This window comes from Aplysia californica, unplaced genomic scaffold (assembly GCF_000002075.1).
Source record: "Aplysia californica isolate F4 #8 unplaced genomic scaffold, AplCal3.0 scaffold00414, whole genome shotgun sequence".
Classification (NCBI taxonomy): Eukaryota; Metazoa; Mollusca; class Gastropoda; order Aplysiida; family Aplysiidae; genus Aplysia; species Aplysia californica.
Window position 1 is genome coordinate 23,775 of NW_004797684.1, and position 14,071 is coordinate 37,845.

A 14,071-nucleotide genomic window follows, 5' to 3' on the forward strand; every position below is an offset into this window, starting at 1 on the left:
AGCAGGTTTTTTCCCAAGTGAACTTATTTCTGAGTTGGACAAAAACACATTCTTTTTTTCCAATTCAAACTTACCTATAATATTTAATAGCTTTTTTCCATTTCAAATCTATCTACAATATTCTACAGGATTTCCAGTTCACACCATTCCATAATACTCCACAGGTATTCAAATTCAAACCTATCTACTGGCTGACCAGAAAGAAAGTTCATTCAAAGAAGTGTTAATAACTTTCTTGTTTTTAACAGAATTGACATAAAAATTGACCGAAAGTTAGAACATTTATCTGGATTATGTTTTTTTCAAAAATATGAATTGTTGTTGCACAATGGAAAGATGATAAAGCAATCCATCCCTGAACAACGTGCTTTTTCAGTTAAGATGTATCAGTAAGCAAAATCTCCCAAATAGACCTCTGCATTGGATAGATATCAATAAGAAAAATAATTTTCCAAGTGAAAGGCCCATTTTGTAATGGACTGCAAATTGTGAAAGGTTTTGGTCCTTAGAAAATAAGAAGTTGAATTCTACACCCCGAGTAACACACAGAAGGCAGCCTGTAAAAACAACACAATCTTGAAGAGGTTACAGTGGTCCGTGATTCGGTGAACACTAATCAATACCTCGTCATCTTATGAAAGTTCTGGGGGAGCTTGGAACTATAATTTGTTGATAATGAAGGGAGAAAGAACCAGTTTTTCAACCAAGACAGGGCTGTTCCTCATGACGCCAGAGCTGTTCCAGGCTGAGTCAACAACCATTTTGGTTACAGGACAGTCACACCAACTGAGCACAACTGGACATCAACAAACGATCTGGACCTGAGTCTACTGGACTTTCACAATTGAGGGTGTTTGAAGGACAAAATGAGTGGGAAAACCTTGGAAAGTATCAAAAGACTTGAGAAAACCATCACGGAGGGCACAAGAGAGATCTCCCTCAAGCAGCGTCAATGGGTAATTGTCAATTTCAATTAGCTCTTCAGAATGTACTTTACTCGAAATTTGGTGTATCTGGAAGATATCTTGTAACTTTGTTTGTGGCTGTCATATTCTACTGTCATTTACACACAATAAATCTGGATGAATGTTCCACTATTCTGCAAAATTTGGCGTTTGTACCTTTATTAATAGCGATTTTATTGGTGTTCTTTTGGAAAACTTTTTTTCTGGTCACCTAGTATAATACTTGGGAGGTTTCCTCCAATTCAATTCAAACCTATCAATAATACATAACAGGTTTCTAAAAAAATTAAAACCCATCATTAATAATTTGTAGGGTTACTTTAATTCAAACAGACGTTATCTATATACTCAGCAAGTTTTTATTCTAATTCAAACCTACCTATGATGTCTTGCTGATGCTGCATTTTTCTTTCTTTTTTCAATTCAGACCTTTTACAATACTTTAGGTTTAGTAAGAATACTTTAAACGTTTTTATCCAATTCAAATCCTTTATAATATTCAGCAGGTTTTCAGCACGCGGAAACAATTCATACATTAATGCAACCTTCTATCCTCTCTACACTATCACCCTCCCCCCTCCAAGAAAACAGAGAGTTGTAATTGTAGAAGTTTTACACCCCCAAGGACACAATTTAGATCATTTACGAGTCGGGTTGTTTTTACCCCAATTCCTGTCAGGACCAAACCAGACTGAATGGAATATAACATCCCAGCAACAAGATGGAGATACTTGATTAAACAGCTTTCTTAAAGTATTCAGGTACCAAACTTATGTCTTCTGCATGCAGTGGTGAAGAATCTAACCATTACATCGTAGAAGCCCTCCAAAATGCTGCAATGGCACACTTGCAAATCAAACTCACATCTTTTTGTAAGCAAAATAAAGAGCCTCATCAATAACATCATTGACGCTGTTTGAGTATGATGAGAAACCAGAATCATTCAATGGTTCAGCATGCCTCTGTTAAATGTTATGGGCTCTGATGATGACCTATTTCCAAATATTAGTCATTCTATGAGAGGAGTAGGGAGTGAGGGTACATTCTACTCCTTAGAATAGCCTGAGAGGATCTAGTGTAGGCACCAAATGGAGAAACAAACATCAAGATTATTCCTATACATTTTTCTCAACATTTCGCCATCATCATCATCACCGTTATTCATTTCCAAATAATTTTCCAGTTTTCTATTTTTTTGACACTGAACAAATCCCCCCCCCCCCCAAAAAAAAACCCCACCACATTATGGTGGCACAACAGACGGACACTCGGAAACTAACAGATTACTGTTGTGGTGAAACAGTTTGGCTCTTCGATGTTGAATGCACAAAACCTAATTACCATTGTTTATCTTCATCTGTCTGCTCAAATGTTGTATCTTGCTCAGTCTGGGTTAGCCCTGAGGGCTAGGACCAAAGCAGCCCGCCTCCTAAATGGTCTAAATTATGCTGATGGGGAGCATAAAACATTTACAATTGCTGAAAGTCTGAGCAATAATGGAACAGCCTTTCCTTATTCCCTATCTGCTTCTTTCTTACTTGATCTCCAAGCCTGAACGAAAAATCTTGTGACATCTACCTGAAGATGTTGGACTATGCATGAACTTGCTGGACCATGCACGGACTTGCTGAACTATGATTGAACTTGCTGGACTATGCATGAATTTGCTTTGGTACGAGAAACAAAATCTTATCTCACGATAAACATGCCCTGTGCAAGAATGACTTGATCATTTACAATTTTCAAACCACTACTTACCTGTCCAACACACTCAGCAAACCGCTTAGGAAGAGTCTCTCCGAAGAAAACAATGTCTGCAGACAAAGAATAGAAAAAACCCAGAAACTTAGAATACAATGGAAAAAAGGAAAAATTTTTGTTGCCGACTGAAATATTTTTTGAGTTCATAGATTTTTAAAAACGTTTTATTCTGTCCACTATAATCCGAATCAAGCAAATTTCTAAATCTACCGGAAACTGCACTTTCCAGAAAGATTTTAAAGTTATCTGCATCTTCGGCTTTAACAACATAAAATTGTGCACTAACCAGTAAACATGTAAATAAACACAATATACTCAAACTTACAAAAATGATTGACATATAGTTCATAAGGATGTGGACTTTGGTCCGTTCTCTATGAAAAATCGGAATGCAAAAAAATTGACAATTTAAACATTTGGGAAGCAAAGATTTTAAGGCAATCTTTCGAGAAAGGCTCATACTCATGAATTATAACATAATATGTTTTGATATACAAGCATATGTTTCTACAGCAATGTACAAATTTTTCACTAGCTGTTTGTACTACATTTGATAAAATCAATGACTGGTTTCAGAACAATTTTGCAGTCGCGAAAGGAACACATGAAAGGTACGTGAAAGGTACATAAATCTTGAAAACAATTTGAAATCAAAAGAATGATTGCCAGATTCCGTAAGAAAATGCATGTAAGTTAAAGAAAGGAAAGGGGGGGGGGGGTAAAGACACACACGTAAGTCAAGTTTCAGACGCAAAAAAAAAAGGATTATACACTAGAGTGACAACTTTACCTGGTTTCACCACACCAAGACATCCCTCTTCAGAGCACGTGGGAATAACGTCAGCAAAAATTTGTTCTGGATGAGAGGAAGGATAATGTTTAAAAAAATTTGCATTGAAGTTCAATGAAAGCAAAACATAACATACATAAAAAAGGAAGTATGCTTTGGCTTTAACTTTTCATCCATGTACAATAAGATCACGCAAATTGGGTGAAGAGTATTGAAAACTCGCCAAACAACCCAAGTGAAAGAACACCCCACTGAGATTTGACCCAGGGTCATCCGTACTATACTTCAGCAAGATACCAACTGAGCCATCTGCCTGCCCACATAAAGAACAAAAATGGCAGAAGGTAACAGGTTTACAAAAATCTATAAAGATGAAGAAAGAGAGATTAAAAGACCCACTTGATAGACCAGAGTTAAAAATGTAACAAGATCGCTCAGAACGTCCACAGACTACAGCCCAGTCTAAAAATTATTGGTACAGAGTGATTAGCTTACATTGAAGATCAAATCCACATGAGAAAACCGTGCAGAGGTGGAGGAGGAGGAGAAGGAAGGGAAACTAAAGAAGGAAAAGAACAAAAACAAAAAGAAGAACAACAGCAATAACAACGCTGATAAAAACCAAGTATATAAAACATGCCAGACATCTTCCACACTAGTTCTTTAAACCAACATCATAGGATACATGCTGGATAACAGAAAGTGACAAGGAACAAAAACTGTAGGGCATAAGATGTAACCCCATGACAATAGCAGACTGCATTGCAGTAATTGGTTGCCTTGTGTTATGCTGGATCAATATCTATACCTTACAGTGCCAAATAGCTTTGGAGTTTAAAGCTCCCTGTTATCATAATCAGTAATATATATGGCTCTTTTCGTCTATGCAGACGGTCAATTTAGCTTAAGATGGTCTCAAGGTTGTCTTCATGCAGCTTCTTTCTTACAATCAGTAATATAAATAAATAAATCAACAACCGAGACAAATACTGCAGTAAAAATAAAAAGTCTAAAAATCAATTTCACAAAAATTCTCTCAGCGAAGATGTGAAATATAGAGCAATCAATAAAGGTTGCGAGGTCTCACCTTTCATCCATTCCAATGAAAACTCGAGTCCACACTCCTGGCAATGGTTGGAGTAAAATGTGCCGTGCGCCTCCACGATTTTGTCTCCGTCCAGACCAGCTACTCGTTCCAGAGTGTCAATATTCTGGAGAATGAATAAACAATTGTTTTCAGTCATGACAAAGTTATAAAGTTTAAGAATTTAGATTATGATTCACAAAAGCAAAACTGCTAAGAATTATTTTTACACATACAAACATTTTCCTTGTTCAGTAACTAATTTACACAGCAGTACCATACTTTAGATTTTCATTTAAAAGTGGCAGAAACAATTCAGCAATACAATCTTTAAAAAGTCAGAATTAAGAAATACGGTGAAATTCTTTTTCAGAAGTCATAATGTCTAAATAATAATAATAATAATAATAATAATAATAATAATAATAATAATAACAATAATTACGATAGTAATATAAATATATATACATATAATTTTTATTGCACCTACTCCTGTGTGCACACAGCTCTAAACACTTTACGTAATTGTTCTATTAAAAAAAAAAAGATATTTGCTTATATAATAATAATAATATATAGCATTTATACTACGCATTTCCATTTTCTAAAAATGCTCAAGGCGCATTACAACGAAAAAGACATCACATCTTAAAAATTAATCGACATGCATTTACGTAAAACAGAGTATTACACATATAATATAAGTATATATGTGTAAAAATTTATATGAGAAAAACAGTCTCGCAGTGAGGTTGGAAACGTGTTCACTAAAAGTATACAATGCAATAAAAATTCACGAACGGTTACAATAAAGTTGAAACGTGAGTAACTAGAAACATTAATTAAAACATTCATTCTCTACAGATAGAAAAACATTTCCATTCTCTCTCTCTCTCTTTACTTTCTCTCTCTCATTCTCACACGCTATTTCTTCAGTTTCACAATCTGGCATACACATGCATATATATATTAAATATAACAGTACATCATTTTGACAGGTATGCATTTGTGAATAAAAAATGCTTCAGCTGATTTTAAAAAATGGAAATTGTTGGGGTAGATCTTATTTTATATGGGAGTTCGTTCCATACCTGGGGACCAAAGAAGAAAAAGGAACCTTCGCCGTATGTTTTGTAATTTTGTTTAGAGTTTTAAGAATTAGATTATCACAGGCTGATCTAAGGGCTCTAGGTGGATGATATGATTCCAGGAATGTTTTAAGATAAAAGGGTCCACTATCATTTATACATTTAAAACAGAGAACGGCAGTTTTGTATTTGATCCTTTCTTTTATTGGCAGCCAGGGTAGTTCTTTCAGAATTGGTGTTACATGCGCTGATTTCTTTTGTTTCATTATCAATTTTGCTGCTTGATTTTGGAGTACCAGTAACTTTGATAGTTTCTCGGCCGTCAAACTGGACAGAATAGCATTACAGTAATCTAACTTTGATAAAATCAGTGTTGTTACAAGTGTCTTGGCTGCTGCTCTAGTTAAATAATTGCTTACACTGCCAATTTTCTTAAGCTGAAAGTAAATACTTTTGCTGAGCTGGCTAATTTGGGAGGATATAGACATATATATCATAATCCAGCTGAACCCCTAGATTTTTAACACTTCTTTATGAACTAATGGTATGGCTATTAATATCAATTTCAGTTCAATATTATGTAAATGACATAATGCAAACACACACACACAATATGAATGAAGAAACCAAACACACATAGAAATGTGGGCCCATACACACACACATACACAAACATACACACACACACACACACACAAACACACACTTTCTTTCTCATCACACACGCACGCTTATACATCTTTAAGCCATACTAATACATAGTGTAATATATTTAATGCAATCCCCAGGTTAACAAATAATACAAAGATACAAAGTCATTTACATAATATTGTACTGAAAATTTCAACACAGCAGCAAACGATCTATAACCCTGAGTAACCGAGTGAAAACCCACAACAATCCAGTAAAACCACTACTCTTAAACTTGAACTACAATTTGCGACCAGAACCACTCTTATGTCAAATTAGTAACTTGCTAGAACAATGTTCTGATATATTAAAAAAACGTATTTTTCTTCTTCTTTGAGTGCCAGATCTTAATCACATATTGGTGATTGTGGTTTTAAACCCATTTCTCTGTTTCACTGCTCTTAATAAAAAACCTGCTATTTTTGGATGCAATTAAAAAAAAACCCACTATTGGTTTAGTCCCTTTTAACTTTTATTTCCCAGAGAGATCAGGATGTGCACAAGAAGACGAGCTGACCGAGAAGGTAATTAGCAACCACAATCACCACACGAGTCTCATCAGTACTTACCAGCAAAAGATTTCAATGAGACTGATCGACTCTAAAGTGCTCACCTGTGTAAAATGCCTCAACAGTTTCCCCTTATCACTGAGTAACTTGATGAAGTAGTGAGCTGGTGTTGGCTGTATATAAAAAGAACACAGAAAAAGCATCCCTTTAAGGGTCAAGCATGTTTGAAAACAATGAAGCAATATTCCCAAACAATGGGACAGGTTCTTGAATGTAAAAAAAACTCTGGTCTAACTATAAAATAGAGTCCGGTCAAGCTATAAAAAAGAGTCTGATCAATTCATCTAACATTTATGGCATGGCATTGCTGTTAGAAGCGCCATCTACATGTTGTTAGATATCTGCAGCTAACTAGATAGAACACAAAAGAAAAGTGGAACACATCACTGGACACAAACTGTCTTACAAGCAAAAAAACAAGTTTGTGACATTTATATATCAGGAAGCTAGGGTTTCAGAAAACGGGTAAAAACTGTCATCTTGAAGTTGTGCAGTAACCACAGCAACCTTCTTGTACAACAAATCAAAGTCCTCTAAATACCATACAAATACTGGATGGAATGTCACCCCAAGAGATTGGGGAAATCATGTTCTTCTTTATTGTTTCATTCTACTGGGCACTCTAGAAGATGAGATCACTGCTGCTACATCTATGCGTTTGGAACTTACCTTAAATGACCCAGGATAGAGAGCTTTTGCCAACACAAAGAAAGGCTTTGGATTTTCCTGCAGCAATGAGAAGACAAAAATTGTTGCATATCGTTAAAGTCTGAGAAAACAAAATTAAAGAGAAATGAACAAAAAGATAACCAAATCTTTTAGGAAAAAAAAAGATTTGAAAAAAACAACATTAGGGGACCCTACATTTATCAACAAAAAACATTTTCCACACCAAACCTTTAACAAGAAATTCACTTATAAAACAGAACAACACTTTTTGAAGAATATCTAAAAAAAAAAATCATATTGTTATTTACGAGGGCAAACTTAACATTGCTGTAGATGCAGCGCCAGTCTAGTGGCAAACGACATGGAGAGAAGAAGTTAACTGATTTCGTCCATTCGGCCGCTGACAGCGGCTCTGAGTTTTTCCGCCGCGTCCATTTGGCCGCTGTGAGCGGCTCAACGAAATCCGAAACAAAGGTGCACTTTTTAACATAGTTCCTACTTTTTAAGTTGTCGAAAGGAAGTAAAACTTGTAAACAAAGCTGACCTCAAACTCTGAGCGCCAATATCAATCGAAACTCCGCGAAATTCTTGCAAAAATCCTTGTTTTGTTGTTGCGATGTAGGCTAGATCTAAGGGTAAACAACACGGAGTCTGGTATAATAAAAAGGCTCTTCAAAGAAAGATATTCAACTAAATTTGTGAAATTCTTGCATAAATGTGTGCTAGGGTGATATCGCTACAATGTTGCGTTGATTCCTATGGATTATAAGGACTTGTAGAGCTGAGAAAATGCGGTAAGTCGAAATTTTCGAAGAGCTCTTGCGCAATTTTTTTTTCTCATTCGTTTTTGTCAGAAGGAAAATGCAATACAAACAGATTATAGGTCATTGTTATTGATAGAAACAGATTCTTCTATTTATTCCCATCAGTTTGGTATATGACAATACATATTAGAGAAACTTAGAACTTCACAGTAATGCATTAAATAGATGCACCCCAGGTCTAAAACTGAACAGGGAAAAGTAATTCTGTCCAGAGCCTGAAAAAATCATGGACGGAATCAGTTAAAAGGGAGGAAAATAGGTCACCGTAAAGTAGAACAAAGCGTCTTTGTGCATCACAATGCTCACAGTCCATTGTTTCCGGTTCCAGTACACCAAAGGTGAAACCCCACTATGACCCCCCAACTGTAACCCCGGATGTTGCTCATTAGGTCAAGCCCTTCTAAAAGAGGGGCTATACTTTATCTATACCGTACAGTATTTAGAGCATAAAGTAAAGCTCACCCTAAAAAAGCTGATATCAAAAATAGCTTGTGGGTGAGGCAGATTGTATGATGCCAGATTGTCATACAGTCCTGTGCCGGGAGAGCGAAAATCTGGGATGCCGGCAGCTGAGGAGATTAGAGTCATCACAAATGGGCTTACATTAGATTCATCGAACAAAATCAAAACTGTGACATTGCACAAAGTTGTGGCGGGTAAGTGGGTAATTGGCAGATGTTCTATTGTTGTTTGCTCCTTATATGTAATCAAACTTCTAGCATTCTTATCTCTCCTTATTTTTAGTGTTTGTTATTCTTTTGTAACACCTCTTATTTTCAGAACTTGTATGACATAACAGCGTTGCAAGTGCCGTAAAACTCTTAACCCCCCCTCATTGTTGTGATCCACTTCTCAACTTTTATCTCCAAAACTTTACAGAAAGAGCTTGTTTGATTGTAAAGGAAAAAGAAGTCAAGAAGGATTATCAAACGGCAATATTATATGTATGTGTGGGCTTTGAGAGACAGTCCAAGTCTGTGACAGCGTGTGTCTGAGTAAGGTTATCCATCTTAGTGTGAAAGCACAAATCGACTGTTAAGTGTAAGACTCAGCCATGTGCCATTTTGAAAAGTGATGTTTGATGGAGTCTAACACAAAACAGTTAAAATGAAGGTTTAGGATTTTTAGTTTTAATAAGGGTCATACGGCACTTGCAACACAATAAGGTCATATAAGTGGTGAAGTTCTGAGGAGTTACAAGAACAAGAGAGTAACAAACACAAAAAAGAAGGAGGAGAGATCAGGATGATAGATGTTTGACAGGAAAGAAGGAGCAAACCACACCAGAGCACCCGCCAACCATCCACTTTTATGAGATTGTAAGCCTTATCCATTTATTAATCAATCAAAAGAATTTGCAATAAAAATCAAGTAATATCGCATGTTCATACAACATATGTACATGTAAATCTACAACATTTTAAAATTAAGAATCTGCAGGATTGCATTATGTTGCCACGAAAAAATACTGCTGTTTTTTGTTTTTTTTCGATCCAGCAATGAATGGAATAGAAGATACAGGAAAAGGAAGAAGAGAAAAAGAGGATCTAGTTGTGCCCTTATGACAGTGAGCCCAAAATCTTGTAGTTTTTTCTGGTAAGTGTTTTACGGCGCTCGCAACTGCATGAGGTCGTATGAGCGCGCGGGACACACCGAATATTTTCAGTTGGTAGGAAATTTTGTATTTTGCAAGGGTGGCGGCTGAAGCCTACTCTTATCGATTTTAGACCACCAAGGGATCTTCAACATGGGCAACTTGCACACGTGCCCTCCGAGATTTTTCGCCCTTGTCCGAGGAGGCTAGGTGTAGATCTTTTCTACCAGAAGATGAGGGGTGTGGCTGAAAGACAGCAGTAAGAAGGAGCCAAGGAGTAGCAGTAGAAAGGCTGCAGAAAGAGTCAGGAGCCCAGAGGAGGGGGCAAAGGAGGTGAGTGGGTGGGGGCAGAAAGAGGAGACGAAAGCAGACGACAGTACATTGCTAGAGAGCAGGAAAGAAGGTGAAAGGAGACAATTTAAGAGAAAACATTTTTTCGGTCGCCACCCAGATTTGAACCTGGGACCTTTGAATGAGAGGCCAACACCTTAACCTCTAGGCCACAAGAGCCCACTTCCAAAATCTTAACAACCAAATCAGTTCGTCGAAACATATCTTTAATTCATTTGCATGGTCCCATTTACTTTTCGTATTACTTACAGGTTGAAATACCAGCTCCAGCCATTGTCACAACATTTTTGCACTCCTCACTTGCAAGGAATTTGGCAATGCCAGCGAGGCTAATTTCCACCAGGCGACTCTCCGGCTTCTCACGAAGGCCAAGGCTTCGGGCTAGGTACTCCGACAGACTGAACATATCCACTGAAAAAGCAAAGAGGACACTTGATGAGACTCCCCAATTCACTGTCAAAGGCCAGCACAGTCTTTTCCTTCTTCGTTAACCCCAACAAATCTTAGGGTTAGTCAACAGGAGGTTTTTTAAGGTGGAAGTTGATTTGTACACATGATAATGACAGTGTTTCTTATTTAAGAATTGTGTTCTTAAGCTTTTGGTAGGCTATATAGGCAGTTTCTAAGGGACTATTATTTAATGTATACTGACCAGCACTTTCTCAGTTTTCTATAATGATTAATTTGACCATTTGAGCCGTGCCCCCTTCCCCTGAGCATACATGAGTAAAGCACCTGAGCTGCTTTGAGTTTTCTGCTAATTTTACATTACCACACACTGAGGTGTGAGCGAGTATTGATGAGAAACCCAGTATAGTATAGAATGAGTTCCTCAACAGCATATTACGTTGTCGAGAGAACATTTATTGTCTATTCACAATGACAGAGGTATACTTCTTGTCACAGAAGTAAAAGGGATTTCTTTAAGTAGGTAAAAGAAGCCTGCAGAATGATAAAACATAACTCTAATCAAAATACAGGATCAATACTTACTGCTGTCTTTCTCAGCAGGCTGAAAAAAGAAGAAACATGTTTTGAGTATTTGCCCACACTTCCACACAGTAAAAGACAAATAAAGACACAAGCAAATATTGCAACATGCAGAGAGACAGACATAAGAGTAAGCATAGAAGCATACATCGGAACACAAGATGGAAAAAAAGTCATTTTCATATAGACATAGAGAGAGAAAAAAATGAAAAACAATGACAAAAAGAAATGTTTGAATGAATAAACTTCCAACAGTCCATGTTTGTTGTGCAGAAAAAAAAAGTTGTCCCTCAACATTTGTCACAACAAACAGCAAAGGGCTTTGTTGCCTCGAGTTAAAGTGTTGGCAAACTCCTGGTTCAGGTAGGAATGATCAGATGATAACTTTGGCATTATTTTTTAATCAAAAACTTCATTCAGAAATTCTTCAAATACACACTAAAGCAACTGCATAACTATGCATCTCTAGATGCAATAACATAAAAGATGGTACTGCGCTGGACTATGAAGCAGATGCCCCAGGTTCCAGTCCCCAACAGGGCGTTCTGAACTTGGGTTGCTTTGGGAAGTTTTTTTCATGCTCTCCACTGATTTGATTTGGTCCTGTCAGAGATGACATTACATTCGGAGCAAATGGCTCTTAGATTAATCTAACAGTGTTGAACAGGTCATTAAACCTATGCAATGACCAATGGCCTCTGCCAAAATACTCACGTTGTCATCTGTGCCGTCATCTTGTTTGGCAGCTCCTTCAGGTGCCTCTGCTCCTTTACAATTATGAATAAGAGAAGAATATGAAAAAAACATATGTCCAATATTCTATAGTAATATATATGTGCAAGTAAACACACATGAAAACTACCAGGGAAAAACGATGGTAGTCACAGACTGAAAATCGTAAGGGTACCAATTTTGAACGCTTGTTGACTCATAACTGTATTTCTGTTCAACTATTGGTTGATTATTGTTGTTAGATTTCCCATTCAACAACACTTAACAATAAACCATCAGTCAAGCAAATATGAAGTTATGAGTCCACAAGTGTAATGTTAGTATATACAACTGTAGACGGGCAAGATGAACAAACACGACACCAAGCAATAAAATGAGCCCAGGTGCAGTTTCTGACCTTTAATGTTGATCTTCAAAGTGAGTAACATTAACCAAAAGCACATGGCATATGGGGCGCTTCCAGTCCATGACTTTAAAAAAGTAAAGTACGAAACTGTGGCTACCGTGACAACAAGTTTTTTTAATTGGCACATGTTTTAGTGAAGTTTTAGAATTCAATTCAATGATAAGCCCACGAGTGTAAACATTAGCACAGTACAGTTGCCAACATTGCCCTTTGTACATTCTATAATACTTATTTTTGTTCCCATTGTTGGCACACGCACGCACACACACAGACAAGCATGCATGTACACAAACATATGGTTAGATGCTGCAAACTGACTTTTCTGTAGGTGAGTTCAGAGAAAAGAGTCACAGCATCACTGGGAAAGAAGTCACTGGCAAATACAAATTTGTGTCAAAATATGAAATAGGCCTATATACAACACAGTGTTCAGCACTGGATAAATACCCACTAGAGTTATTCATTCACAGGCTCCGGATTCATCTCATAATAGATCTGTCTTTGGTAATTTCTCATTAAGGAAAAGCCCAAGGACAATTTTGTAGCATGTTCTAAAATCTACGGGTGAAAACTGATTAAGAGACAGACTACAGGAGACTTACCAACACTCTTGTCATTCTCCACCTTGTCCTTGAGGGGGGAAAAATACAATTGAAATGAACAGTATGCACATGTTGATAGCTGGATGCAAGACTCTGACAAATGCCATTTCGCAGTTTGGTGTTTGTCAAAGTCTTGCACCCAGACATTGTTGGGTTAACAAAAATGCTTTGCTTAGGCTAGGGGCGCACAGGACAACTTTAGTTGTGAAACAGTTTTCTCGCCCAAATGTATACAATGAAATGGATAAGCACTGCGTGCACAGGCAACTCAGGTTTTTGGAAACTGAAAAGTTTGTGTTTTGTCAAAACTTTCCAGCTACGAAGTTTAGTTTTAGTAGAGGTTTTACGGTGCCCGCAACTGCATCAGGTCATATGAGCGCCAGAAAATTAGAGGTGTTACAGGAGAGTAACAAACATAAAAAAGAAGAAGGGGAGATAAGGACAATAGATGTTTGATAGGAAAGAAAGAGCAAACCACACCAGAGCACCCGCCTACCACCCACTCCGGCAGCGCAACTGTTGTTCAAATATCCTGTGTTACGTACCACCAAATTGACATACAGCGCACACAGGCAACCAAACTGTCTCAGGACTCGACAAGGCCCCGCCTCTCCCCACATTTTTTCACACAGCACAACAGACTTGACAGAGGCACACACAGTACATTGTTTCACTTCTGCAAGCCACCCTGAAACCCCCCCACTGTTATGGCTAGTGCCCATTCATCATCATCATTGCCTTTCTCACCCTGCACCAGGGTATAGGCCACGGACAAACACCTTTCTCTATCCTGGGCTAGCCTCTTGATGTTATTCCATGTCTTCCCACTTTACTGTACATCGATTTCTGTAGTGCACATTAATACACAGGTAAACATGGTGGGTCCACCAGAGTTCAATCCGGCCAAGATACATTTTTAATACACAAAAAGCAGAAAAATATTACTGGCTAATGTG

At 37.4% G+C, this 14,071-nt stretch overlaps 1 protein-coding gene across 4 annotated transcripts in view; it reads right to left on the reverse strand.

Annotated features, from left to right (window-relative positions):
• LOC101852342 (NAD-dependent protein deacetylase sirtuin-2) overlaps positions 1-14,071 on the reverse strand; it is a 56,148-nt gene that overhangs the window by 10,575 nt on the left and 31,502 nt on the right. For all 4 annotated transcript variants that reach the window (XM_035971300.1, XM_035971301.1, XM_005104301.3 and 1 more), the window contains exons 3-12: positions 13,116-13,143; positions 12,090-12,142; positions 11,379-11,397; positions 10,635-10,796; positions 8,903-9,009; positions 7,617-7,673; positions 6,992-7,060; positions 4,604-4,727; positions 3,517-3,582; positions 2,724-2,779 (exon numbers count right to left, since the gene is read on the reverse strand). In XM_035971300.1, coding sequence (XP_035827193.1) covers positions 2,724-2,779; positions 3,517-3,582; positions 4,604-4,727; positions 6,992-7,060; positions 7,617-7,673; positions 8,903-9,009; positions 10,635-10,796; positions 11,379-11,397; positions 12,090-12,142; positions 13,116-13,143 — 741 coding nt within the window. The remainder of the gene's footprint in view (positions 1-2,723; positions 2,780-3,516; positions 3,583-4,603; positions 4,728-6,991; positions 7,061-7,616; positions 7,674-8,902; positions 9,010-10,634; positions 10,797-11,378; positions 11,398-12,089; positions 12,143-13,115; positions 13,144-14,071) is intronic.